Source organism: Lutra lutra, chromosome 2 (genome assembly GCF_902655055.1).
Source record: "Lutra lutra chromosome 2, mLutLut1.2, whole genome shotgun sequence".
NCBI classification, from domain to species: Eukaryota; Metazoa; Chordata; class Mammalia; order Carnivora; family Mustelidae; genus Lutra; species Lutra lutra.
The window spans coordinates 1,765,230-1,790,756 of record NC_062279.1 but is presented as its reverse complement, the minus strand read 5'-3'; the positions used below and the strand labels follow the sequence as shown (position 1 = coordinate 1,790,756).

Genomic DNA, 25,527 nt, shown 5'->3' with positions numbered 1-25,527 from the left:
GAGCAGCACAGACTTCTCAGTCTCCAACTGACGTCACGTCGTCTCGGCCAGGGGAGGGCCGGACTCCTGCAGGCACTGCGCACGGGGTCGTGCGTCTCCGATAAGGAAACCGAGGCCTGGGGGCTTCTCCGCAAATGCTTCCCTTATTGACCCAGGAGAAGATGCTGATGCAAATGTTCACTAAAGCCTCCTTGAGCTGACTTGTCAAGCACAAGAGCACTCAGTGAGCCGTTCTAAAATCACGACTTAGAACGAGAACGCCTGGGCCTTCCCTCGGCCCGTCACTCCTGCTGGCCGTGCTGCCGGCCGCCCCAGGACGTGGCCAGGCTGGGGCAGGGGAGGGAGGAGGATGCCCCATGGTCACCTCGCACACAAGAGCCACCCTGTGGGCTGTCCACCTGCCGCGGAGCAGCCTCTCCCACGGTGCTTCGGGGCGTCTGCCCGGGAACCCAGTGGGCAAGGCAGGCAGTCTTGGCTCAGAAAGCGCGAGAGGCTCGTCGGCCAGCACCTGATCCAGCCACCGCCACTGGCAGGAAGATGCAGTGTGCTCCTCTCCTGACCCCAGCCCTAAGCCAGAGAGGCGGGTGCATGCACGGAATCCGGCCGCCTCCGCGTGCCTGCGGCCTGACGCGCGGCCTCACACGGGCAGCACCGGCAGCTGCGGACACGGCCATGAGCGCCCTTCACCCCCTTCCCCAACGGCACAGCCACGCACCATGGAGACCACGTGTCTCAGGAAGAGGGTCCGCCCAACCGAGTGCGTCCGGGGCCACCGCAGACCACCACCCAGCTCCGGATTTCACACTCCGGCCCCTGAAGCTCCTCCCCGACCCTCCAGGACGCACTCACACACGCGCACACGTGCACACATGCACACGCGCACACACCCCTCGGGACAGGAGGGGCCGCTCCGGGGTTCTGCCGTTCAGCAGCACGGGCCTCTCACAGACACCAAGGCCGTCCGCTCCACGAGCCCAGCGTGCCGTGACCGTCTGTGCACAACACAGGTGACACGGACAGTGGTCCCCGAGGCCGTCTCGGTGTGTCTCTAAGAACACCCGCCGCGGCTATGCTCACGACGCAAGCCGGGGCCCCCTTTGCTCCCGCTGCCCCTTCCCCACGCTAAGGGCCCCCGCATGGGAAGCAGCGACACGTGATGGGTGCAACGGCCCTCGTGCTCACGGCGCTAAGCTGCCCCCGCACAGCCCCAACACATACTTGCTTTCTGTGGCTGCTGCGCAGGAAGGACCTGGGGACCCCGTTCTTGCCCTCTGAGTCACTCTGCTCCTCATAGCTTTCGAACTCACTGGAGCTCCAGCCGCACTCCACAGAGCTGTTTCCGCCTTCCTCTCCGTTCTCCACGTCGTCATAAACCATCTCATCTGAGGGCGAAAAGGCCACAGCGAAATATGAAACGCAGAATTGGCTCGTTAGGGTCGGAGCGTGTGTGTGGCTTCACCCTAGCCTCGAGAGCTGGGTGGGAAGTGTGTCAGACCCCAGGGCCAGCGCAGCACCTCTGGGACGGGGCAGCGACATGAGGGGTCGTGAGCCCCCGTGAGCCCCCAGCCCCTGGTGCAAACTGAGGGCCACTGGTCTGTAAGAAGCTACCAGAACTGTCCCGAATGACCTGTCAGCCGTGCAAAGATAAATGCAGGGAACACAAACAGATAAGTGGATGACGGACGTATGGATGAGAGAGATTCAAATGGGACAAGGGAAGTTCACGGGAAACAAGTGAATCTTGCCTTGGTGCCAGCAATGGTTTAATAAATCTGCTTTTAAATGTTTAAAATGTTTAAAATTGCCTTTAAAATGTTGTAATTCTGTCTGCCATTTCAGAATTAGTAGAGACCAGAGGTCTGCGCCACCAAACACAGCGACGAGGGCTCTTTACCGCAACCATTCCCAAGGCTTTAATCTCCACCTTTCACTCTGTAATCTGTATTCTGCAAAAGGGAGCTCAGGGAGCCGAGCTGCCTCACGGGCATGCCCACGGCAAGGACAAAGTCTTGACATTCGTCGTGAATTAATGAATCCGCTTCCTTCCTAACAGACGCCAAGGCCACAGACTCACAGAAAGTGATCCTGTGATACGCCCTAACACAAAAATATGCAGATGGGATTCCTATTTCCAGTGCCGTGCTGCTGGGGACGGGAGTTTCTGGGAATGAAATGTCACTCTGCAGACTTCCAGGATGTCACGTCTCTCTGGTTTCTCTTATTAAACATGTGAGCATAAACAGTTATTTCAGACGAACATTCTCAAGCATAAATGACCCGTTAAGAGTAATTTCTGCTTAAATTATCACTGAAGGAGAGCTCTCACACCCTAGGCACAGTGGACTGCCTTTATCTTAGCAGTGTTAGCGCTCAGCGGTCAGGACGTGGGACAGCGACTCTGCTCCACGCTCTGCAACAGGCAGTGCTCTCTGGGCGTCCCCCGCGCACGGGAAGCTTCCAGGGCTCCACAGCGTCTCGTGAACGACAGAGGGTTGATGGTGGGTGAGCTGTAAGGCCCTCCAGAGTTCCCAGGTGCACAGAGGGACGCTTTCTGACCCTGGAGAGGAAACGCAGCCATGGGGCACGTGCTCCTCCACGGGCCAGTGAAGGGAGAGCTGGTCCACCGGCTGAGTTCTCCTGGGCCACAACCTCACTACCTGCCCCAGGCTGGGACTGTGCTGGGGGTGGCCACACCAGCCCGTGAATTCGCGTCATGCCACTAAACAGTGTACTCTACCCTGGTTAAAACAGTCAGTTTCCTGCAGTGTGCACTTGGCCGCAATTTAAAAATATGTAGATGCTCCCCACCGTACGGCGTGAGGGTCCGCTATCCTCCCAGGGCTGCGACGGAACTTCAAAGGCCATATTCCGCACAAAGCACGTGGGCCTCCGCTCTTCCTCGGACACATCTGTGTGTCCGCGGTTCACCAGACAGCCAAGGTCCCGGGCAGCCTGAATTCTGCAATTAGACTTCCAGGGAACCTCAAATATCTAGCGCCATCTTCACTGAACGTGTTTAATTACCAAACACTTTACGTGCACCAAAGAACACCATGGAGCCGGCAAGTCTGCGCGGCCCATCTACGCCACAGAGGCAGCAGCACAAAGCGACCCACGCGTGGCCGGAGCCCTGTGCCCTCCCCTAGATCAGCACAAAGCAGTCCCGGCCTGCGGCATCCAGTGACCTCGGAGGTGCCTGTCCAACGTCAAGGTACCTGCAGCCTACCCTGGGGGTCTTGCTTTTTGCTCAACCCTGCTTTTAAGCGTGCGTGTTTGTGAGTGTGTGTGTGTGTGTGTGTGTGTGTGTGTGTGTCATTTACTCATTTTTAACTGCAGCACAGCGTCTGCTGTAAGAATTCACAGTCCTATATGGATCCTTTCCCCAGGTGTGGGGCCACTGTGTTCCCCGCCTCTTCTGCTCTTTACAAATCGTGCCACAGACAAGCCCCCTTACACACGTGTCCTTGACATGGGCAAGAATTTCTCCAGGAGACACACCTGCCAGGGAACCACCAGTTTGTACCCCGTCTGCACGTTAGCTAGGTCTTGCTGAAGTGTTTTTTTCAGAATGCTCGTGCCACCAAACATCTCATAAGCAAGGAGCAAAGGCCACCGAGGGGACCAGGACCTTCTGTGATCCTAACAAGGGAGGGCGCTGGCTGACGTGGGAGTTGAAGCACACAGCATACACGTCGGCGCCCTGCACGGCACTGTCCTCACGGGGACACGGCTGGCTCTACCCAGAACGGCTGGCACCCTCACTAGGGAGACTACTGGTATACCTCTTGCTGGCATTTTGGTTTTGGGAGGCCCCTGATCACCCCGTCTGGGTTGGGAAGGGCCTACCTGGACGCACAAATTACCCCAAAATAAATTTCAAGTTTGTTTTTGCAGAAACTGGTCTTCAATCCCCACCTCATTTGCAGCGCACGCTTAAATAAAAGACCTGCGTGCACACTCCTCTAGAAACACTTCAGTGTGATTCCCGAAGAGGCCCAAATGTTACGTGTGTGTCTCCCTCGACGTGGGAACCTGGAGGGCAGGGACGAGTCTGTTAGCGGAACCTGCATCAGCGCCCAGCATGTGACAGCGTCCAAACACAGGGCGGAATGAATAAATTACCACGTGTTTTAACTCACCATTCAGTGCACTGGATGTAGATTACAAGGACACGTCCTGGATTAGCCTGAGGACGTTTCCTTCTATTAGGAGCCTGTAACACTGACTGAATCTTATCAAGTGCATTTTAAGCATGTCTTGAGATGAGAGTAAGGTTTATGTCCATTAGTCTAGTCCTGTGGAAAAGATGGTCAAAGAACCTGCTAACGTTAAGGGATCCATAAACCCCCGAGACAAATCCAAACGGCTAAGGTTGGCTTTTGCCTGTTTGTTGGGACACTACTGGATTTTGATTCTTCACATTTTCATTCGGATGTTCAGCATCACCCCTTTCGGTGAAGGGGGTTAAAAGCTTCTACTGAGACCCTCAGGAGTGACCTGCTCCTGTCCTCTACCGTCCATTGGAACTGTGTGTGGAGCAGAGGAACTGCCTGTCACCTGATGGTTCAGCCACTCTGAGACAAGGACACGGGTCTCAGTGGGCTGTCTGGCACATCAGTTAAGCAATTAATTCTAGATCGGGAATCATTATGCATTAATGTTTTCTAGGTCAGATGCAGGCCAAGTGTTTCAACTGAATGATACCACGTTGTTTCCAGAATCCCTTCACGGTGTTTATGAGTTTCTACTGATCCACTTTCCTTCCCTCCCTGCCTCTCTCCATCCAGTAACACCCTTTCTTCCCAACACTACCGGAGGCTTGTCTACTTTCATATTACTTTTACAGAACTGTTCTTTCGTTATGCTGATCACTTTCTATTCTTTGTTTTCTGTTTATCACTTCTGCTGCTACATTTTTTTAAAAAAAGATTTTACTTATTTATTTGAGAGAGAGAGAGATCACAAGTAGGCAGAGAGGCAGGCAGAGAGAAAGGAGGAAGCAGGCTTCCCACTGACCAGAGAGCCCAATGTGGGGCTCAATCCCAGGACCTGAGATCATGACCTGAGCCAGAGGCAGAGGCTTAACCCACCGAGCCACCCAGGTGCCCCTACCATTTTTATTTTCTTCTATTTTCTCTGAGTTCCCTCTGCTATTCTTTATATAATGGAGTTGGATGCTGGCTCATTATTTTCCTATCTTCTGTTATTAACAAATGCCATTGTGTCTATAATTCATTATTTTAAACTATCATAAAAATTTATGTAATGTTTTCACTATTATTCAAGTCAAATATTCTTAATTTCCATCCCGTGTTCAGCCTTGTCTATGAGCTAGATATTAGTGTTATTTTTTAATATTCAAGTGTTTCTTTTTATTGATTTTTTTTTAAATCAGAGAATGAGGCATGAACACTAATTCTTTGGCATTTGCTCACAATTGCTTTGAGGAATGCTATATAATTTTTACAAATATTCCATGCGTTGGAAAAAAAGCACGTTCTGAAATGATTAGCTTCAGGGTTCTATACGGGATCCTTCCGTAGACAGTATACCGTGCTCTTCTGTGGTTCACTAACTCTACATCCAGTATCCACAACCGTGGAAGGAGCTTTCTTAAAATCTCCCACTCTGATCACGTACTTAACTACAGCCGATTCCATCTCGGTCATGTTTTGCTTCATATGTTTGGAGACGGTCTTGTTAGGAGCACACAAGTTCAGAACGGTTACGGTTCTCTCTTGGGAAGGGCTCTACGCCTACCATTTTACAGACTAACGTCCAGTATATGAGAGTAATACTGGCTATTATATTTAGTTGGAACTGGCCTGTATTTCTCTTTCCATCCATTTACTTACAAATGTTTTGTATCTGTATTCAGCTGTCATTAAAATCTGTGCCTAGCTCTGTGAATTTATCCAACCCAAGATCTGGGTTTTTTCTTTTAGGGCCAATAGGACTCAATTTATCTTTACTATAAGTAGCAGTATCCTCAGACTAGCTCTGCCAGCTTTCCTCATACTATTCGCCGTCCTTTCTTATCCTATGTTCTCTTGCTCCTTACAACCCAGACTCAGGTTTTTTCCATTGGGTTAAATAACCTACTTCTATTCTCTTAGTGATCGCCCATAAATGCGGACCCAAACGATCACCGCAAAACACAGACAATCATCATTCACACCCTCTTCCTGAGAAACGCACAGAAGGCAGAAGCGAGCGTCAGCCCGCCTCCTCCTCAGATGGCTGGTGCCCTACCCAGGGCTTTAGCCCCACCCAGCGGCCACACTCAGGGATGGAACACCACCACGGGGCCGTCTTCCTCACTGCCTGCTTGGACTCTCTCACAGTCATTATCCGCTCTCTGTTCTCTCTACAGCTCATTAAGCTCAGTACCTTCTCCTTGGAATGCAACGTGAAATCGTTTTTAGAGTCTAGCAGTCAGTCTCCCCAATCTTTATCTGATATTGCCTTTGTTTCCCTCTTTTTACACACTCATGTTTTGGAATTAGGGGACTGAGCTGTGTGCGTGCCAGGGTATGGATTCAGGCTGGACCCGGCTTTAATTTTGTATTTCTGCAATCTGAGAACTTACGTCACTCTTTAATTCTGGATAAGTTTGAGGACTCATTTCTTCTATTTTCTCATTTAAGTCATTTATTATGTATATGCTGGTACTTAGAGCTTCCATGTTTTTTTACCTGTCCATTCCTATTTTTCACATCTTTAACTCTTTCTGCTCCTTTATGTTAATCAATCACCTCATTAAAGGCCTATAATAGAAGTACACACACCTGTGTGCACAGACCAATAATCCACTGCATGGCACCAAGGAGACGCTAGACAACGTACAAAACACGACCGTGAAACACACGTAAGCTGTGTGTCTGCACACTGTGTGCAGGCTAACTAGTGCCTTTTTTTTTTTTTTTAAGATTTTATTTATTTATTTGACAGAGAGATCACAAGCAGGCAGAGAGGCAGGCAGAGAGAGAGGAGGAAGCAGGCTCCCTGCTGAGCAGAGAGCCCGATGCGGGGCTCAATCCCAGGACTCCGAGATCATGACCTGAGCCGAAGGCAGCGGCTTAACCCACTGAGCCACCCAGGCGCCCCTAACTAGTGCTTTTTTATACCCAGAAGGAAACACTGATAACTGAACCCTCTAAAACTCGATCACAGACAATTCAAACCTGGTTCGGAGTCCGAATTCTCTCTTGGCACGTCATCATAAATGGCTTCTTCTGGATCTGGAATACAAAGAGGGAAACATGAAAACCTGACCCGACTCACCAAGTACAGTTTACACTGTTAGGACTGACCACAGTCTCCTATGATGCTATAATTATTCCAAAAGTCAGTTGGTAAGGGCTAATTCGTGAGACCTACGGGAGCACGACCATTGCTTTTGGGACAGGATGTTTTCTCGGGATGGAGGATGACCCGCTACTTGACCCAGCTGGGACTCTCACCGACAGGAAGTTTTGTGGTTTCCAGGCCAACACAGTCCATCATTTTGGGTCCATCTACGCATCTCCATGTGGCCCTTTAAAAATGTTTCTAAGTTTGAGAAGTTGATGTGTTCTGATACGCAAAAATACAACGGCGGTGTGCACAGTTTCAGAAATGAAGGGAGGCTCGAGCGGGGCTCTGTTGAAAGGAAGCTGTGAAAATAAACCGATCCTTCTGGGATATTCAGAACCACTGGCTAGGAAAAGCAGGCTTCGGCCAAGGGTGCGGAGGTTCGCCTGTTAGGATAAAATGTCTCCGACTGTATCATGTATCATGTGGACCATTCATCTCCTCCAAAACCGTAACAAGTTCTCTCAGGAAGAAGTGAGGCTTCTCCACGGGCAAACTCCTCACTGTGCACCGCGTGAGAAGGTCATGTGCAGGAGCCACGGTGAAACCGGAAATGCATTTACGTATGTGAGTGTGGCCTCACATGGAAACTGACCACACTACGGTGTTCCCGGCGACTAGACAACAACAAGAAAATGAGGCCGATACACTGAACCCCTCCTCTGACACGAGCCATTGTTCCTTTCCGGGGGGCGCCGGGGGGAGGTAATTCAGCGTGGTCCTTACTCTCCCGCTGCTACCAAGCCCCCACAGGACGGACGTTTGCCTCCTTGCAGTCGTATTAACTGCCATCGTGATGAGCATTTCTACACCATTAGAGAACACGAGGGACGCTCGTCTGCGGACCCCAAAACACCGCTGCGGGCTGCGCGAGCCCGCGTACGAGCAGGTTGTTCTTGACGTCTGTAGTACACACGGTGAACGTATCACGTACTTATGATTTCTCTAATAACGTTTTCTATTCTCTAGATTACTTTATTACAAAAATGCAGTAGGTAACACCCACATAGAATACAGGCATGCACTGTGTACGTGATCGGGAAGCTTCCCGTCAACAGGAGGCTGCTAGGTGAAGTTTTGGGGGAATCAAAAGTTATACCCAGATTCTTTTACTGTGGTAGAGTTTAGCGCACCTAACCTGTGTGTTATTCTAACTAGCTGCCTCTGATGTAATAAAACGAGTAACAGGAAAGTCAGACAAATTTTACTTTGGAAATAAATTCTCTAGAGAATTGGAAGATATTAATTTCATCCTGTAATGAACCCAATTTAGCAGCCCCCAGCAGAATCATCTACTTATGCTAAGTTCCTTGTTCGACAATGTCATAATTAAAACCAAAACAACACATTCTGGGAGATAATTTAACAATTAGGAGACAGTTAAGACAATTCTTCCTTGGAAGTCCATCATATAAAATAATGACACAGAAATTAGTGAGCCAGTGGATAATAAAGAGATAATTAGAAAAGCCATCTTTAGTTTTCTTTAAAAATTAAAAATCACACATAGTTAAAAATGCTGCGCTTTCTAAACCACACGTGGACCAGAAGATCTGGTCTGCCATCCGGACGGTGGGTTGGCTTACCCAGCCCCCCCCAGCCACCCATCCCCTTTTCAAAATGGTTGCACGAAGAAGCATCTTAGTGAGAATCCCGAAAAACCTATCTGGTTGATGTCCCACGGTGACTTGCTGACTATGGGCCCGGGTCAAAGCATCGGTCCCCAAACAGAGGACGGTCACAACACTGTGCGAGGAAGAAACCAATAAGGAACAACTACTTGCAGGGATGGGGTGAGCAGAGGGGTTCCAACGGGAGGAAAAGGAGGGCTGCAGAGAGCTGGGGACAGCACCAGTCAGTACTTGGGGTAAATGAAGATGTTTCTAAAGTGATTGACCTGAAGAGGCCCCGGGAATAATCAGCAGAACCTGACAGACACACACACCCCTCGGGGGGCCCCGCCCGGCTCTTGGTGGCTTTGGTACCTACTCTCCATCCACGCGGTGTTGGCTGGGTCTGCAACCCACCGGGCGAGGGCACTGTCTTCCTTGTGCGCCCGGTCATCGCTAAGAGAAAACAAACCACAAAATCACAACAGTGGACGCTTCCCATCATGAGGCCACAGGCTGTCCCCTCAGGATACCCCTGCTTCCCCGTCTGTACCCCTTCCGTTTCCCCGGATAGCATCACGGGTGCTCTGAGCTGAGCCTCATGTGTTCTGAGCTGCTGCCTGTGCATTTCATGGTGTGACACGCCTGTCCACACCCGCAGTCCGGACCTGTCAGAAGGACCCAAGTTTGGGATTCCCACCGTGCCATCCCACTCCACTTTCTCAGGGCACCTTGTAAAACCAACACTTAGAGTTAAGCCCTTAAAAAGCTAGTGACCTCTGTTCCACTCTCATCTAATAAGTGACAGGTGCTGGTGACCTTGCTCTGTATCTGCTGAGGCAGGGGACTCCCTCCCCCCAGCTCACACCCCCTGGGCCTAGGACGTGTCAGGGATAGATCTGATGACCCCACTGCCCTCGTGTGGGTAGCCCCAGCTGTGCCTTCCATCAAAGTCCCCCTGGGATTCTCAGTCCCCCAAACCAGTCACTGGGAGGCTGAGGGAGCTCCCATGGACACATGTAGGAGGCTTCTGCCCCCTCACTCAGTGGGTCCTAATCTGCACGTCCCCAGTTTAACACCCCAGCTGCGGCTTCTCAACACAGAGCCCAAGTTCGAACTTCCGCTCCATGCTACTGATGATGCCTCTGAAGGCTCACCATTCGTACGGCACAGGACCTGGCACCACAGACAGAAGACGACGTGATGTCCCTGCTCCAGAAGACCCCAGTGGTCTTCCTTTCCCTGCCAGGTCTTCCATTAGGTGCCATACATGGTGCCAACTGGAAAGCCACACCAGAGTGACCAACGGGCCTTCATGACCACCGGGAACAGGTTAGCGGGAGAAAGCAACACCACACCCGCCACCAGAAGTGAACACCGCTCACGGCACACCTGGCAATCCGCTCACTGCGCGGGGCCCCAGGGGCCAAGCCACGGGGTCTCACAGAGGGACGGCAATGTCATTTTGCAGGCGATGGAAGCCATGGCAATGCTTTACTTGGAAGAAGGAATCAGATTCCCTCAGCAGATGGAGGGCCACCTCGGGGAGAGGGACAGCTGTTGACAACACCGACGCAGCTGCGATCCGGGTCTCGGGGGCACGCGGTCTCGGGGGTATGCTGCGATCAAACACTCGGCGCCACGGAAAGCCCTTCACGGGACGGGACAGACACTGGAACGCGGGGTCAGCGCCCCGAGAGAACACGGGATGCGCTGGAGACCCTCCATATGGAAAAAAGAATCCGAGAGTTGATGCCACACTTCACAGTAAGTGACAGAGATGGGGGTGTCACTGCAGGACCGTCTCTTCCATTATCGTCACTTCTGTTTTGCTAAAAGGTTTCGTGAACGGTTCGATGTTTGCAAGACTGAGAGGCCTGGGGGGACGCCCTGTGGGTGCCTGTGAGGCTAGAACTTCAGTCAGTCCTGCACTCCGTTGAAGAATTTGTCACACTAAGAGAAAATTCTTACACCTTTTACATCTAAAATTACATCAGAATAACATTAAGCAAAAAAAGAGAAAACGTGAAGCAAGTACAGACAATATTTTAAACAATTCCTGAGTGTTTCCGTACGTTTAAACAAGGTCGCGCTTTGGTGAACAGGTCGGGGTTAGCCTCTCACGTCATTTCACACCCTTTTGGGTCTAACTCATCGTCCTTCGGCAGACGCACTCCCCAGAGTGAAGTTTACACAGCAGGGACAACGCGCCCCCCACGCGTTTTTCATCATACTCAGTCCTCATGAAGGGTCCTGGATGCAGCAGGCAACATTCTCGAGGTCATCCAGGTAGGAAGACCTTGCAGGTGTACACCTCTCTGCAGAGACCCCACTCGTCGGGGGAGGAGTGCGCCTACTCCAGAGGCCCGCCCCCTGCCCGACAGGAGAAGCCAAGTGCGCGTGAGCACCGCAGGCCAAGGCCACGGACACACGGCTGCACGCGCGATCGGGACGCCCTGGACAGGAGCCCGCGCTCTCACCGTCTGCTCTGCCGATGCCTGTGCGGACATTGGCTCACCTGCTCTCCCGTCTCCGATGCCCAGCACGTGCCGGGCACTCAGGAAATGCTGAGCAGAGGAAGATCCAAGTAACAAGTAAAGTGAACAAACAAGTAACGAGGCTACAGTGAACAAAAACGCACACCAGGGAGCAAACACAAACCAGGTAAGGTGGCAGACATGCCACCCCGTGGTGAACGCCGCTCAGACAAAAGGGCCCTTAACGCATCAAAGGTTCCAGAGGACAAAGGAGGAGACTGCAAATTGATAGAAGTTTCCATACCAGGAGATGTAACAATTAGAAACACATGCACCACCAACTAAGGGGCCCCAGTAAGTGAAGCAAAAATGCACAGAACTGAAGACCGAAAGGGGCTCACGAGGACAGCCGGAGACGTCGCCCTGGCAGCCCAGGGCTGGGACCGCCGAGCCGGAGAGCCGTAAGCACACCTCGAATCAGCCAGACCCGACCACCATCAGAACATCAGTCAGCCCTGTGGGCTAAACCACGGAGCTCCTGGGAGAAAACGTGGTGAGGCTGCAGCACGGCACTGACTGGCCGGCCCTTTACTGGGCAGGACGCCAGAAGCACAGGCAATACGAAAGGGAAAAATACGTAAGTTAGACTTTATCAAAATCGAAAACTTTTGTACAAAGGAAACTACCAAGAGAGGGAAAGGCAGCCCACAGAATGGGAGAAAACGTTCACAAATCACATGCCCAACAATGGATTAATGCTGAACATTAATGCTGAACAAATAAAGAACACCGAGAACTCAACAATAACCAAAAACCCAGGTCAGAGGTAAGTAAAGGACTTGAAGGCATCTCCCCAAAGGAGACACACAAACGGGCAAAAGGCATGCAGGGGGGCCCGTGTCGCTGCTCATCAAGGAAATGCACATCAAAACCACCACGAGGACCATTTCCCACTCAGTAGTACGACTATACTCTTTAAAAATGGAAAATCAGCTCCTGATCTTACGGAGAAGGCGGGACTGTCCATCGCTGATGGACATGTGACCGGCGCGGCCCCAGCAAAAGACGATTGGCTGTTCCTCAGGAAGTTACACACAGACTCACCCGAGACCCGGCTGTTCTGCCCACAGGTGCAGAGCCGAAGGGCCGGGAGCAGGCACTCGGGTGCTCAGGCCCCGGTGCCCACTTGAAGAGGAAGGCAGCCCTGACACATCCCGCAATACGGGGGAGCCTTGCGAACATGACCCAAAGGGAAATGAGCCCGACCCGGGGACAACAGCCGTGAGTCCAATTCCAGGAGGCAGCTCGATCATGCAAGCTCGTAGCCCAGCATGGAACGGACGCTCTCTGGGGCCGGGACAGGGGAACGGTAGATGACTACCCAGTGGGGAGTTTCTGTCTGAGAAGATGAAATATTCTGAAAGCAGACAGTAGTGACGCTTGTACAACAGCGTGAACACAAAAGAGGCCGCTGGCTTGTAGACTTAAAATGACAGAATACTACGTTATGTAGATTCTAACACAATTTTAGGACAGATGATGCAATGTGCCAAAACCCGCAGGACAGTACACTCGAAACAGGCACGGTGCGTGGTTCCCCCAGCACGGCTGCCCAGCAACTGCGCACGAGCACACCTACCACGCGCCCAGCACATTCCACGCTAAGCTTTGGTAAACCTGATCTTTATCTCTGAAAAACCCTTCGTCCAGCAGCAGAGGGGACACAGGAAATACGAGTGAGGGCACAAAGCAGTCTGCTGTATTGCAAGTGTGCTCGCACCGGGGTCCTGAAACAGGAGGAGGAGCTCGCCGGGAAGAGGGGATTTTCCCGGGCATCCATGCAGACGACAGCGTCTTTGAAGGCAAATGGCATGAAAGAAAGATCTACAATCAGATCAGTTTGGAGGACTCCAGATGCAAGGCGGGTCCCACGCGGTGAAAAGCCCCCCTCCCCCACAGGATGCTGGACCCTCTTTGACGCTAAAGCACACGGAGCCCAAGGAGGGCTGCAGCCTCCTGGTCAACCCGCCTGTGCCCCCATATGGCCTGTCTCCCCAGAACACAAGGGACAGCCTGTGGGGTCCTTGTATCCTGGAGAGCCCATCTTGGGAGCCCCGGGTGACACAGCAGGGGGCACAGAAGACACAGCCAGCGGTCCTGGACCTGGGAGGGAAGGTCTCGAGCTGGGGACGCGCCTGGCCGGTCACCTCACAGCACCGAGGACGGGCAGGCCAGCCCCCCATACGGCTGCATTCCACATCTCAGGAAAGGGGCATGAACTCAGAGCACGGATGGGAGTTAGTAAAGATACCTGCTTGCTGGATCCTCAGAACGTAAAGAAGTAAACTGGCTGTCTTCTGCTGCTTCCTGAGTTTCTGTGAGGAAAGAAAAAAACTCTATGGGTTTAGGCTTAGGGTAAAATGCTCAGGAAGTGGATTTTTATCCTTAAAATGCTTTTATATAATTTTTTCAATGACAAGCTTATCTTACCATAAAAATGATTAACTGACAGATTTAAAGGTTTTTCAGGTTTCAGATAAAATGTATTTAAAATAGGATTATAGTGAAAAGTGATACATAAAGGCCGTCTGAAACCGCTGGAATTAGCCGTGCCGCAAAAAAATCGAGTTTGAGCGACAAAGAAATCTGTTTCCTCTCAGTTCTTAACTTCTGCGTGGGAATCTGCGACTGTGATCTATTCATAGCAGCCTCCAAAGATCTCACAGGAGGAAGTCACTTCCATGGTATCTGACAGCCAACCTTTCATGTCCTCATGCACGTGCACACACACACTCACACACACGTGGGCACACGCACACACACACCGAGTCCATCACACGTGTCTCAGCCAACGGCTGTTCTCCCACCTCTGGGTCTGGTTTACCAAGAGGGTGATGAACTCAGGACAAAAGGCCATGAGCTCAACTGAGGATGGGCGCTAACAGCCCCACTGGGACACCGTCCACAAAAAGCCTTTAAGAGAGAAGCGACGGTGAGCTGCTATCCACGAAAGCAGGGCACAGTGTACTTAGCGTGGAGACCTCGGCCATAAATGGTCCCCTGGTCCTGCTCATTACTAACAAATGCCCTTCCTCGGTGGTGGGAACCCCCAGCAGTGCAGCCGGGGCCACATGGACACGGACTCGTGTTCTCAAGGCCACCGAATGGCAGTCATCTGCCACGGACCACGGGTCAGGTCAGAGGCAGGATCAGGATCTGAACTCAACCCTGCGCCCCCTTCCAAACACTGCTCTTCCACCACACCATACTGCCCCGAAGAATGACCCCCAGGACCTCCCAAAAGACAAAGCTACTAGACAGTGTGGAAGAAAGGACATGAACTGGCAGCAACCACGCTGCACACCATGATTGTTGCCCCATGGCTGGGCCAAGGGCATCACTCCCCACCCCCAAATGCACACCACCCAAGCTTCATCTCACTGCCCACCCAAAATGATATGTTCTTTCCCAGTGCTCCCCATTTCAAGAAAGGAGATGCACCCGGTTCACTGTGTGCTCAGACACGAGACCTTTGATGAGGAAAGCTCAGGAGAAGGTCTGCGCGCTCGGAAGTTCTCTCTCTGGCCACACTAACTGCTCATCTCTTGTTGTTCTGGAAAGATCTGGAAGCTCTTGCCGAGAAGCAGAGCCCTGTGAGTTTCTGGCCATTGGAGGACCACTAGTGAACAGAAGGGGAACCTCAGAGTCTTTTTTCAGAACAGGTTCGGGCAGCAGGGAAGAGAAGGGGTTCTGGTTCTTCCTGTTTCTGAGGGTCCAAATGGGGCAGCTTCCGTGCTAGGGGGCCTGAGCCTAGGCACAGCCAGGAGGCACCCCCAGGTCCATGGGAGAACCACAGGGTGCAAAGAGTTAAGAAGCTGGCCAGCTCACGGCAGGCCAGCAGCGCAGGTCCAGGCCTCGGACCCCAGCCCCCCCCCCCAAGTCCAGGCTTTCCCATGACCCCAACGGAGAGCCTGGTGCACCTGTTTGTCCTTGAAGGCTCAAGAGACAATCAGATCTGTCTTCCTGGCTCTGGGGACTTACCACAGTGTTTGTAATGATAGGGTTTTATTAACAGCTCTAGGAGGACGGCACGAAAAGCAGCCAATGGTTTTTAAATACACTAAGTTACTTAAAAATAAATTAGTATTTAATTATTAAAAATAACCAAACGATCTGAAAATAAGCAAATTAACACAAGAACATATTCCTTAATCTTTTTTTTTTTTTTAAGATTTTATTTATTTATTTGACAGACAGAGATCACAAGTAGGCAGAGAGGCAGGCAGAGAGAGAGAAAGGAGGAAGCAGGCTCCCCGCTGAGCAGAGAGCCCGATATGGGGCTCGATCCCAGAACCCTGGGATCATGACCTGAGCCGAAGGCAGAGGCTTTAACCCACTGAGCCACCCAGGCGCTCCATCCTTAATCTTTTTTTGACTGCATCGTCCACTTCCTTATTTTCAGATCGTTCTTAGTCTTTGGGCTATAAGATACGGACAGCATTGTGGATCATGGTGAACGAGATCACTGCCAATTAACACCAGGAAAACATACGGGGAAACATCAACCCTGAAAACCTCGTGCGTTTCCCAGTGTAAATTCGAGATTCTCTTTAAAGATGTTTTGTCTCCGTTGTGCATAACTGGGAAGGAAAGAACCCGTTTACTGAAACCTCACGTAATCCAAGTTATGATTCTGGGTCTAGGGGTGTCTCGTCCCTCAGAAGCCCTCTGCCTGTGTCCCCATGGCGTCTCCGGGACACAGAGCACAGAGTTCAAGGAGAGGAGACCTCAGCAGGCTGCGTTCACGGGGTCCGCTTTGCATAGAACACACCACACTTGCTGGGGGAGGGGGACAGTGCTGGGCCCTCAGGAGCGCCTGGACACCTGTGCCCGCGGCCGGGGTGGCAGGTGCCTGTGGCCTCAGCAGGAGCATGGACGGCTCTGCCTCGGTCCACTCTGGCAGCTCTCGCTGAGCACCCAGCACCGCGGCTCCCAGGGACAAGGCTAGTTCACGGCCCGCGGTGTGCAGAGAGGAGCGGGGGCGCTACCTTCCTCGTGCGGGGTCACAGCGCGGACGGCGACGGGGCTGGAGTAGGCGGGCAGGAGCAGCGGCAGGCTGCAGGGCACGGCGTAGCCACAGGGCACAGGCACCGAGTACCCGCTGGGCACAGGCTGGCTCCCGCTGTCATCCTCCGTGTCTGCACCCAGGGGCAGGGGCTGCTCATCCTGGAAGGGCGCGATGTCGATCACGGAGTAGGGGTTGACTCTCGCCGGGGCCTGGAGGGTGGCGGGTTCTGACGGGGCGTCCGTGTCTGTCCCCATCCCAACCTCACCTCCTGGAGGCAAACACACATGCATCAAGGTGTGGGCACCGCTGACCTGCCCCCCCGGGGCCCAGGCAACACTGGGCCGTCCAGGAGACGCCCACAGCTGGGGTGCTGAGGGGCGCCCCCAACTCTGGGGCATCGGAGAGGCGGGCGCCCACGGGGCCTGGTGGCTCCCAGCGCAGCCTCTACTGCGAGATGAGCAAGCGAGAAGCCGCTGAGCTCGGGGCCGGTCAGCGACGTGGAGAGGTTGCTGTGAGGGACGAAGACACGGAAGCCTTGCCCCACCCCGTCCTCCCGGTCAGGGAGTCCGAGCCGACGACGACCCCTCGGAGACCCAAGCGGGTTTCCCTCACCCGATGGCGCTGACCCCAGAACCATTCCACGTCCCCGCGGACTCGGCGTTGGGGCTGCTTTCACCTGCCAACACCCCCAGTGCCCCTGCGCACACAGACAGGAGCAGAAATGAGGGACACCCGGCCAGAGCCGAACCCGTGTCTCGGGTTCACACCCCAGAAAGGTCACGACCATCTCAGTCCCGGACGCCCACGGCCCCCGCGCCCATCCCACCGGCTGTGGGGCGAGGGAATCGCCAGGCTGTGCGTGCCGGTGGCCGTGGGGGGCCCACCTGAGCCGGAGGGGGCGTCTGTGCCCGCGTTCCTGGCCGGGGGGGCGCCCGCAGCCTGTCGGTCTGCTTCCGGAACCTCATCTCCGCTGTCGAAATCGAATTGCTCCCCCTCGTCGTCCTCGTTGCCGGCGAACTCGCGCTTCGCCACGTTGTCTGCGGATCAGAAGGACACGGTCAAGCCCGGAGGGAAGGAGAAGCGCTGGCAGCGACAGTGGACATCCGGGAGGCCATCCGGGAGGCCAGACAGCGGACATCCGGAAGACACCCATCTTCGCAGCAGGGCGAAGATGAAGGAGAGGGAAAATCCAGACACAGGGGCACCCATGACAGATGTTCAACCTCCTCACAGAACGGACGTGGCTCCCACCCCACGGGTCCCCAGAACCCCCAGTTCTGCCCACGCGGCCACCTGCAAAGTACATCAGAGGCAGGGGACCTCGTGCTCCCTGCGCACGTCAGACCACCCTGCAGACCTCTGGCCACACGTCCCTGGCCGAGGGTGTGCGGGGCAGGGAGGAGGGGGCTCGGCCTCACGGATGTCACTGAGGGGGTCTCTGGTGGGAACTGGGACAGGCATCGGAGACTGGCCATCGCAGGACTTATCCACCGGGATGAGGCCTGGACCCCCACGCTTGGCTCCAAAGCAGAGGGCAGGTGGACAGATGCCCAGGCAGCCTGTGAGGGGTCACAGCGCCCAAGCTACAGAGCTGGGGTAGGGGGAGGAGCAGGACGTGCAGGGGACAGCTCGGGAGGGAAGGGCCTTTTCCTCCTCACTGCACCCCAACTCTGGGGCACAAAGTCAGAACACAGAAAACCCCGAACTGGACATCCTTAACCACCAGCGCGCAATTCACTCGGTGACAACAAGACAGTCGGCTGGTGTCTGGTGCTCAGGCAAATCACAAAATATCAGAAAAAATCAGTCACTTTCCAGGGAGAAGCTCTGGGCCGTTCAGGTTACATTCCTGCACACTCACGGGAGGGGCCCCCCTGTGGGACTGAGGAACCCCAGACCCTAGAGGAATCTAGGGGGTTCCCTTATGAAGTAATGGGCAGTTTGGGGGGGGGGGACGTGACCTGCTGAGAGAGATGAGCTGAAGGTCAGCATGAGCAGAAATCACTCCCCAGCAAGCAAACCAGCACGCCCAGCGTGACCGGGTTTGCTCTGAGCGGCTGCTCAGAGGGCCCGAGGGACAGAGAGCTCCAGCTCTATGAGGCTGGGGAGGGATCTGCCGGGACAGGCACTAACTGCCCCAGGCCAGGTCCTTTCCAGATGGTTCCACCCCGACTTACCAGCCAAACGGCTGGTACACATGCCCAACTGTTTCCCAAGGCGCCTATGGGGAAACGTAGAGATCTGAACGTGGTTATTTTAGAACTGAAGACACGTGAACAGGATCAGAGGCCAGGGGTGGTGCATCTGCGGGCTGAGGTAACAGAGACATCAGGAACCTCGCCCTCCACACCCCTGGGCTGAAGCCGCAGGGCTCCCTTCCCTGTTCTGTCCCCGGGGCTGGGGTCCAGGTGGATTCCTGGGATGGCCTGGGGCCTTACAGACGATGGTAACGGGGTCACCTCCCCAGTCAGCAGGATGTGGGGTGAGGCCAGGCCGGGATGTCCCAGCACAATGGTGGGTTGTCTCCGCCCCTCCTGCTCTGCCCAGAGCCCCCTGAGCGCCCCTCGATCCCAGATCAGGGCCTGGGTCAGTAACAGACGAGCAGCATGGGTGCTGAGCAGGCTACGCAAACAAGCTTCCACGCCTCTGGGCCGCTGAAGGACACAGGCACCTGGCAGCTCCTGAGGGGGGGTGGGGGAGACTGGGGGGGGCGGGACAGTCCATATCAGGGTTTTAGGGTGGAGTCATTCCTAGGGAGGGAAGCTGACAGACGTGTGTCGACGCAGGAGTCAGCCTAGAAACTCTTTCCAGCTGGGGTCTCACTGTCCAGACGAACCACTGATGGTCCAAAAGAAAAAGTGGCTTTAAATACCAGATGTGTATTTTGTCCTTGAATCTTTGGAACCAGCAACACACTCTAAGGGGTCTTTCAGAGGAAATACTTTCTTATTGGTGATGAGAAACGGAGAACTCAGGCTGGCCCCTGCGAGGGGGCAGGCGGGAGGGACCTCTAGGCCAGAACGCCACGTCCATGCCACGTCCACAGCACACATGGGCCCCGCCCGGCATGCTGGGACTTCACCCTCATAGGCTAAAAGCAAGACAGTGGCAAATACTGACATGGAATCAAGGAAAGGCTTCAGAAAAATACGTCTTTAAAACATGTAATTCTGGGACGCCTGGGTGGGTCAGTTGGTTAAGCCACTGCCTTCGGCTCAGGTCATGATCCCAGCGTCCTGGGATCGAGTCCCGCATTGGGCTCCTTGTTCTGTGGGGAGCCTGCTTCTCCCTCTGCCTCTGCCTGCCACTCTGTCTGCCTGTGCTCTCTCTCTCTCTCTCTGACAAATAAATAAAATCTTAAAAAAAAAAAAAAAAACATGTAATTCTGATGAGTGTGCGCACTGGTGACCCTGTGGACGGTAGGTTGCCAATATTCACCGAAGCCTTCTAATTTTGTATATCCTCCATCTCAGAAATTCTACCATGAAATGTCTGCCTTGAGGAAATGATCAGAGGTCATCGGAATACTTACCCGCATGTCTTACAATAGAAGACAGAAGTCTCCAAATCATGACATGTTTACACAGTGCGTTACTACTGAAACCATTAAAATTATTTTGTTGAAGTTTATTCAGTAATTTGAAAAGAGGTTCCTGACACACTAATAGTGTTTTTAATTGGCCCTTTCATACTCACTTAATAGAAAATAACAAAGATTGGCGAGGACTGGAGAACTGGAACCCTGGTGTGCCACTGAAGGGGACGTGAACTGGAGCAGCCGGTGTGCACACCGTCCGGGCCAAACGTGGAGCTCCCCCACAGCCCAATACCTACTTCTAGGTGGGGATTCAGGTGGAAGCGTTAAAAATAGGCAATCAAGCAGGTACTTGTAGGCCCATGCAAATGTGCGACCACACATGTGTGCAACCATGCATGTATGCAACTGTACCAACATACAACCGCACACGTGTGCAATTGCACACACATGCAACCATAAGTGTGTAGTCATACATGTGTGCAACCATACATGCGTGTAACCCTAAGAATGTGCGACCACACCCATGTGCAACCATGTGTGCAACTCTTCAAGTGTGCAACCATACACTTCTGTAACCACAAGAATGTGTGACCACACGTGCAAACATGCACCATACAACCACACACGTGTAACCACACACGTGTACAACTGTACCAGCATGCAACTGTATACGTGTGACCACATGAATGTGCAATCACACACATATGCAACCACACCACTGTAAATGTATGAATGTGCAGCCGCACATGCATGCAACTGTACAAGTGTGCAATCACGAGTGTGCAGCCATACACATGTAACCGTATGAGTGTGCACCCACTCCAAGCAGCATTATTCACGACAGCCGAGAGATGGACACAACCCCAGAGTCTATGGCCAGATGAAAGGGTAAAGCAAATGTGGTTGACACAGACAACGGGACACACTCGGTCTTGAAACAGACAACCCTGGCCTCTCTGCGACATGGACAGACCTGAGGCCACCGCACCAAGTGAAACACGCCAGTCACCCAGGGGCGGCCACAGCGTGCCTCCCCTCACAAGCCGGCAGACACGCGGGCTGGGGAGGGCACAGGTGAGAGGCCACGGAGGACAGGCTTCAGCGTGGGAAGATGGACAGTTCTGGAGGCGGAGAGTGGTTGTGGAAGCACAACGTGGCTGAACTTCACGCCACTCAACAGGACACTGCACGACGCCGCAGGGGCACCTGGTGAGTAAAGCTCACCACCACGCAATCCCTTCGCGCAAAGACCAACCCAGGGCCCGTGCACTCTCGGGCCGCCATGAAGGACCTGCGTTTTCCTCTCTGCACTCCTGTGTTTGGCAAACTTTCTACAACAAGGACACTTCTTGTCTGTTCCACGGTGTACAAGTGAAACCACCAGACACCGTCCGGATTTGGGGGTGGACAGAACCTGTCCCCACGCACCAGTTGCGGTGACTTACGTACCAATTCCCAACCAATTCCGTCACGCGCCGAGCGAGGGGAAAGTACTCGCGGTCTGGGTTTTGGCTTTATCAGTAAGCGGTCAGCTTATTCACAGGAACAAATTGGTCACAACCTGTCTTGGGGCAATAAATCTCTTCAATGGAAAAACCAAAACTGACAACGTTTTCCAAATACCACTGTTTCCATCCCATAGGTTCCCGTTTGCCAGATCAACACGCAGGGAAATGACAACCAACTACACACACAAAGGCCAGGTGTGGGGTCGGGGGAAGCGATGGCCCCACTTAGCCACGAGAGAAATCACGCCGTGCACACATCCCACTCCGCAAGACAGACTCAGAATCACATGCCGGCTCTTCCCTTGGCCAATGCTCTCCTTGGAAGGGATATTCTATTACTGGGGCATGTTAAGAATTAGATAAAATACACCTACGTGACCTTGCAAACACTCCTATTAAAAAAGCCTTGGGGCGCCTGGGTGGCTCATTGGGTTGAGTCTCTGCCTTCGGTCATGATCTCAGGGTCCTGGGATGGAGCCCCGCATCGGGCTCTCTGCTCAGTGGGGAGCCTGCTTCCCCCTCTCTCTCTCTGCCTGCCTCTATGCCTACTTGGGATCTCTGTCTGTCAAATAAATAAAATCTTTAAAAAAAAAGCCTTATGACCTCTGACCCCATGGGCCTGAACCCCGGGCTCCCCCATGCAAGGAGAAAGGATTCCTGTTTAATGTGCTCAGGAAGGAAAGTGAGTGGCAAAGAGCTTTTCTTATGACCAACCCACACTGACAGGTCAATGTCACCCACAGTCTGCTGCTCCCGTCAGGGGCCATGCCCCTGATGGCTTTGGACAATGACTCATGTCCACCATGGCACGGTCACACACAGGGTCACACACAGGTCTCGCTGCCCTAAACCCTCTGTGTTCCACCTGCTCCTCCCTCCCCCACCACCCCTGCCGCCTCCCCACCACAGGGGAGACAGCTTCACAGGATGCTGGGGGATGTGTCCCCAAAGCCAACACCCATAGGTCATCCGCATCTGTCCCCTCCAGTCACTGGGCTGTTCCTCACTGCCACGTTTGGCATCAATGACGTTACACACTCCTGGCTTTCTCCCACCTATCCGTCTGCTACTTTCCACTGTTTCCTCTCAAAGACTGATTTGTGTCTCCCAAAACCCTATGCCGAAGGCCAAAGCCCCAGTACTCCGAACACGGCTCATGTGGAGGTCCCGACAGCGGGCCCTGGTGCCGCAGGACTGGGGTCCTCATAAGGAAAAGGGATCATGACACAGACACACATAGAAGGACGACACTGGAGGATACAGGGAGAGAAAGTAGGGAGGCCTCAGAGGAACCCGCCTTGCCCCCCCCCCGGACCCTGGGCCTCCTGCCTCCGGGCTCTAAGAGACGACATCCGTGGTCCTGTCCGCAGTAAGTGGCATGGCTGCCCAGGCAGGCTCTTCCTTGATGGACCCCTTCTTCTGCCCCCACGACGAGTGCTCCAGGGTAACCGACACGCTCCCCACGGGAGGCCAGGCCTGCCCGCAGCCTTGATCTTCATCGGCACAAAATCCACTGTCCACGTCAGACCTCCTGCTGGAGCTCTGGAGTCACATCCAAGGAGCTCTGCTTGGATTCCGGGAAGCCCCTCCAGCTCAGCCATTCCTTGGTCCCTCTCCATCCCTGGGGTGAGAGGTCCACAGCAGGAACCTGGGGATCCCCCCAGGCCCCGGGCCACTGCAGGGCCAAGAACCAACCCACGGAGGAGTCCCTTTGCTTTGGACTCTCCTCTTCCCGACCTCTGGCAACGTTCCTGATGTGTCCCGGGGCACCACCCAGAGTCCCGCCCACAGCGCTCCAGGCAGAGGAGCCCGGCCCCAACTCAGACCCCGTGCCAGGCAGGCCCTCTGGTCAATGCCCTGACAAGACAACAACCTTGTCAGCAAGTACAGCACCAGGGATACGGTCTGACCCGCAACCACCCTCCTCCCACAACTGAGCCCCCTGCCTCAGTCTAGCAGCAAACTGCACTGCTGGGGCCAGCGCACTTCCAAGGAAACGAGAGTTCACACTGGATTTCTCAGGTCAAAAAGGTCTTAGCATCTTCCCAAACTGCAACAAAGGCTAAGTCACTACAGGCTACAATGTTACATTTCCCACCAGGTACTTAGAGTCCTGAGCGGAGACAGGGAGGGAGACACTGCCTCCTCCCGCCAGGGCCGGCCGCCCTCTGCTCCTGGAACGCATCGGTCTACACAGCTGACACAGAGCCTGAGCTCAGGATGGGCTGGCTCGGGTCGCTCACCCCTCAGGGGAACGGAGGCTCCAGGGCTCAGGGACACGTAGACGCCCCTCCCAGGTCATCCCCTCTTCGAGCAGACAGCCCTCAGGGGCTGCTGAAAACCCACAAACAGGTCTGAAAGCCATGCCATGGAGGAACTAAGATGTTGAGGGAAAAAAATAAGAGAATATTCATTTTTAAGCTCAGAGATAAAGGCGACACATTTTGTCCCTGAGGCCAGTAAGACCACGTCTATTATGACACAAAAGCCTGATCCAAAATAAGATGTTTCTCTCATTTCGAAAGAAGACTATTTGTGCTCTATTTCTTACTATCATTAGAAAAAAAATAAAAGGGCTTTGCAAAGCAGCAGGCGCAAACAGCTCCCCCAACAAGGGGCCATTCACGGCCACCGTCCTTGTCGGCCTCCTCCTGGCTCCAGACATCCCTGGGGTGGCGGCTGCGTGTGCACAGCGGTGTCCCCAGAACAATGCCACCATCACAGGCCACCGCCCCTCCACCCTTCGCACACAGCTTCTGTTCTCTGTGTCCTGTTGGAGCCCCGACCCATCATCGGCAGGTGCTTGCCACCCGACTGTGGGTGAGGCCACGTTCCTCTGGCAACGGGACAACGGAGGGGTCCTCCTTCCCTACCATGGTGGGGGGGGGGTGCTAGGAGTCCTGGGAAGGCATCAGGAGACCACGATGCCTCCCAAGAGGCAAGACCATAAACTCAAGGCCCCGAGTGCCACAGCCAGCACAAGAGAAGGGACGGACAGGCTCTGGCCCCACATGGGTTCCTCCCAGACTCTGGCTCACTGCCCCTCAGGTCCTACGGCCTCCCAGCATGCTGGGGACACGCACATCTGTCCAGGGCACATGTCAAGGGAAGTCCCGGGGGACGGGAGCCCCAAGAAGACCGTGCCCTGTGAGCTGGGAGTGACAGCACCGGACCCTCCGCTGCCACGCCGTGGTCTCTGTGGTCTGGCCAGGACCCAGGATAGAGCCCCTCCCTCTCCATCCTCACATACAGAGCAGCCAGACAGGAAGGGTCCCTGCTCTCCCTGAGCGAGCCAAGCGCAAAAGGAGGCAGACCTGGAAACCATCCTGCTGCTCCACTCGCAGACGCCTGGGGCGGTGAGGAGCCTACCTGTGGTCTCTCAGTTAGGAGGTCTGCCTGTCCTCATCCCCACGTGGGTCTGCGATGGGTAGGGAGGAGTCAGACCTCACAGGACTCCAGGCAGGCGCTTGCCCCAAGGGGGTGCCCAAGGCCTGGCAGGAGGCTCAGACAGGGCACCCCAAGGTAAGGGAGGAGCACTGGGCAGGGAGGGGCTCAGAGTTCACCTCCTCGGGGCGTGTGGCCAGACCCTCCCCTTCTCCCCGAGGGCCTCCCCACGTTGGAAGGGGCCCTGCAAGACGACCGTTACCTTCAGGAGCAGGGGCAGGGCGGCTCTGGCTGGTCCATGGCGCAGCTGGGAAACCTCAGTCCTCGGATCCCTGTGGGAGGAAACCACGGTCACCACAGGTGAAGGGCTGACGTCAGCCCCAGTCACGGTGCTCACCAAGGGGCCAGCACCTACCCCCAAAGGATGGGCACTCGCCCCCAAAATCACACCTGTGAGCACGCAGAGTCCCCGGGGGCCTGATCTCCCCAGGGTCACAGCCAGGAGTTCCCTCCACACCCGGACTTGCTGGCAGACCCCTCCCAGCCTGGCACGAGGGTCGGGAGAAAGGCGCCTGGGGCAGACGGCTGC

The 25,527-nt window shown here is 54.3% G+C and overlaps 1 protein-coding gene across 1 annotated transcript in view; it reads right to left on the bottom strand.

The window, feature by feature from the left end:
• ARHGEF10 (Rho guanine nucleotide exchange factor 10) overlaps nt 1-25,253 on the bottom strand; it is a 76,121-nt gene extending 50,868 nt beyond the window's left edge. The window contains 8 exon segments of the mRNA XM_047713479.1: nt 1,219-1,382; nt 7,185-7,241; nt 9,343-9,419; nt 13,752-13,815; nt 16,489-16,776; nt 17,393-17,545; nt 25,201-25,219; nt 25,221-25,253. Of these exon segments, the coding sequence (XP_047569435.1) occupies nt 1,219-1,382; nt 7,185-7,241; nt 9,343-9,419; nt 13,752-13,815; nt 16,489-16,776; nt 17,393-17,545; nt 25,201-25,219; nt 25,221-25,238 (840 nt within the window). The 5' untranslated portion in view covers nt 25,239-25,253.
• Between the last annotated feature and the right edge of the window lie 274 nt (nt 25,254-25,527).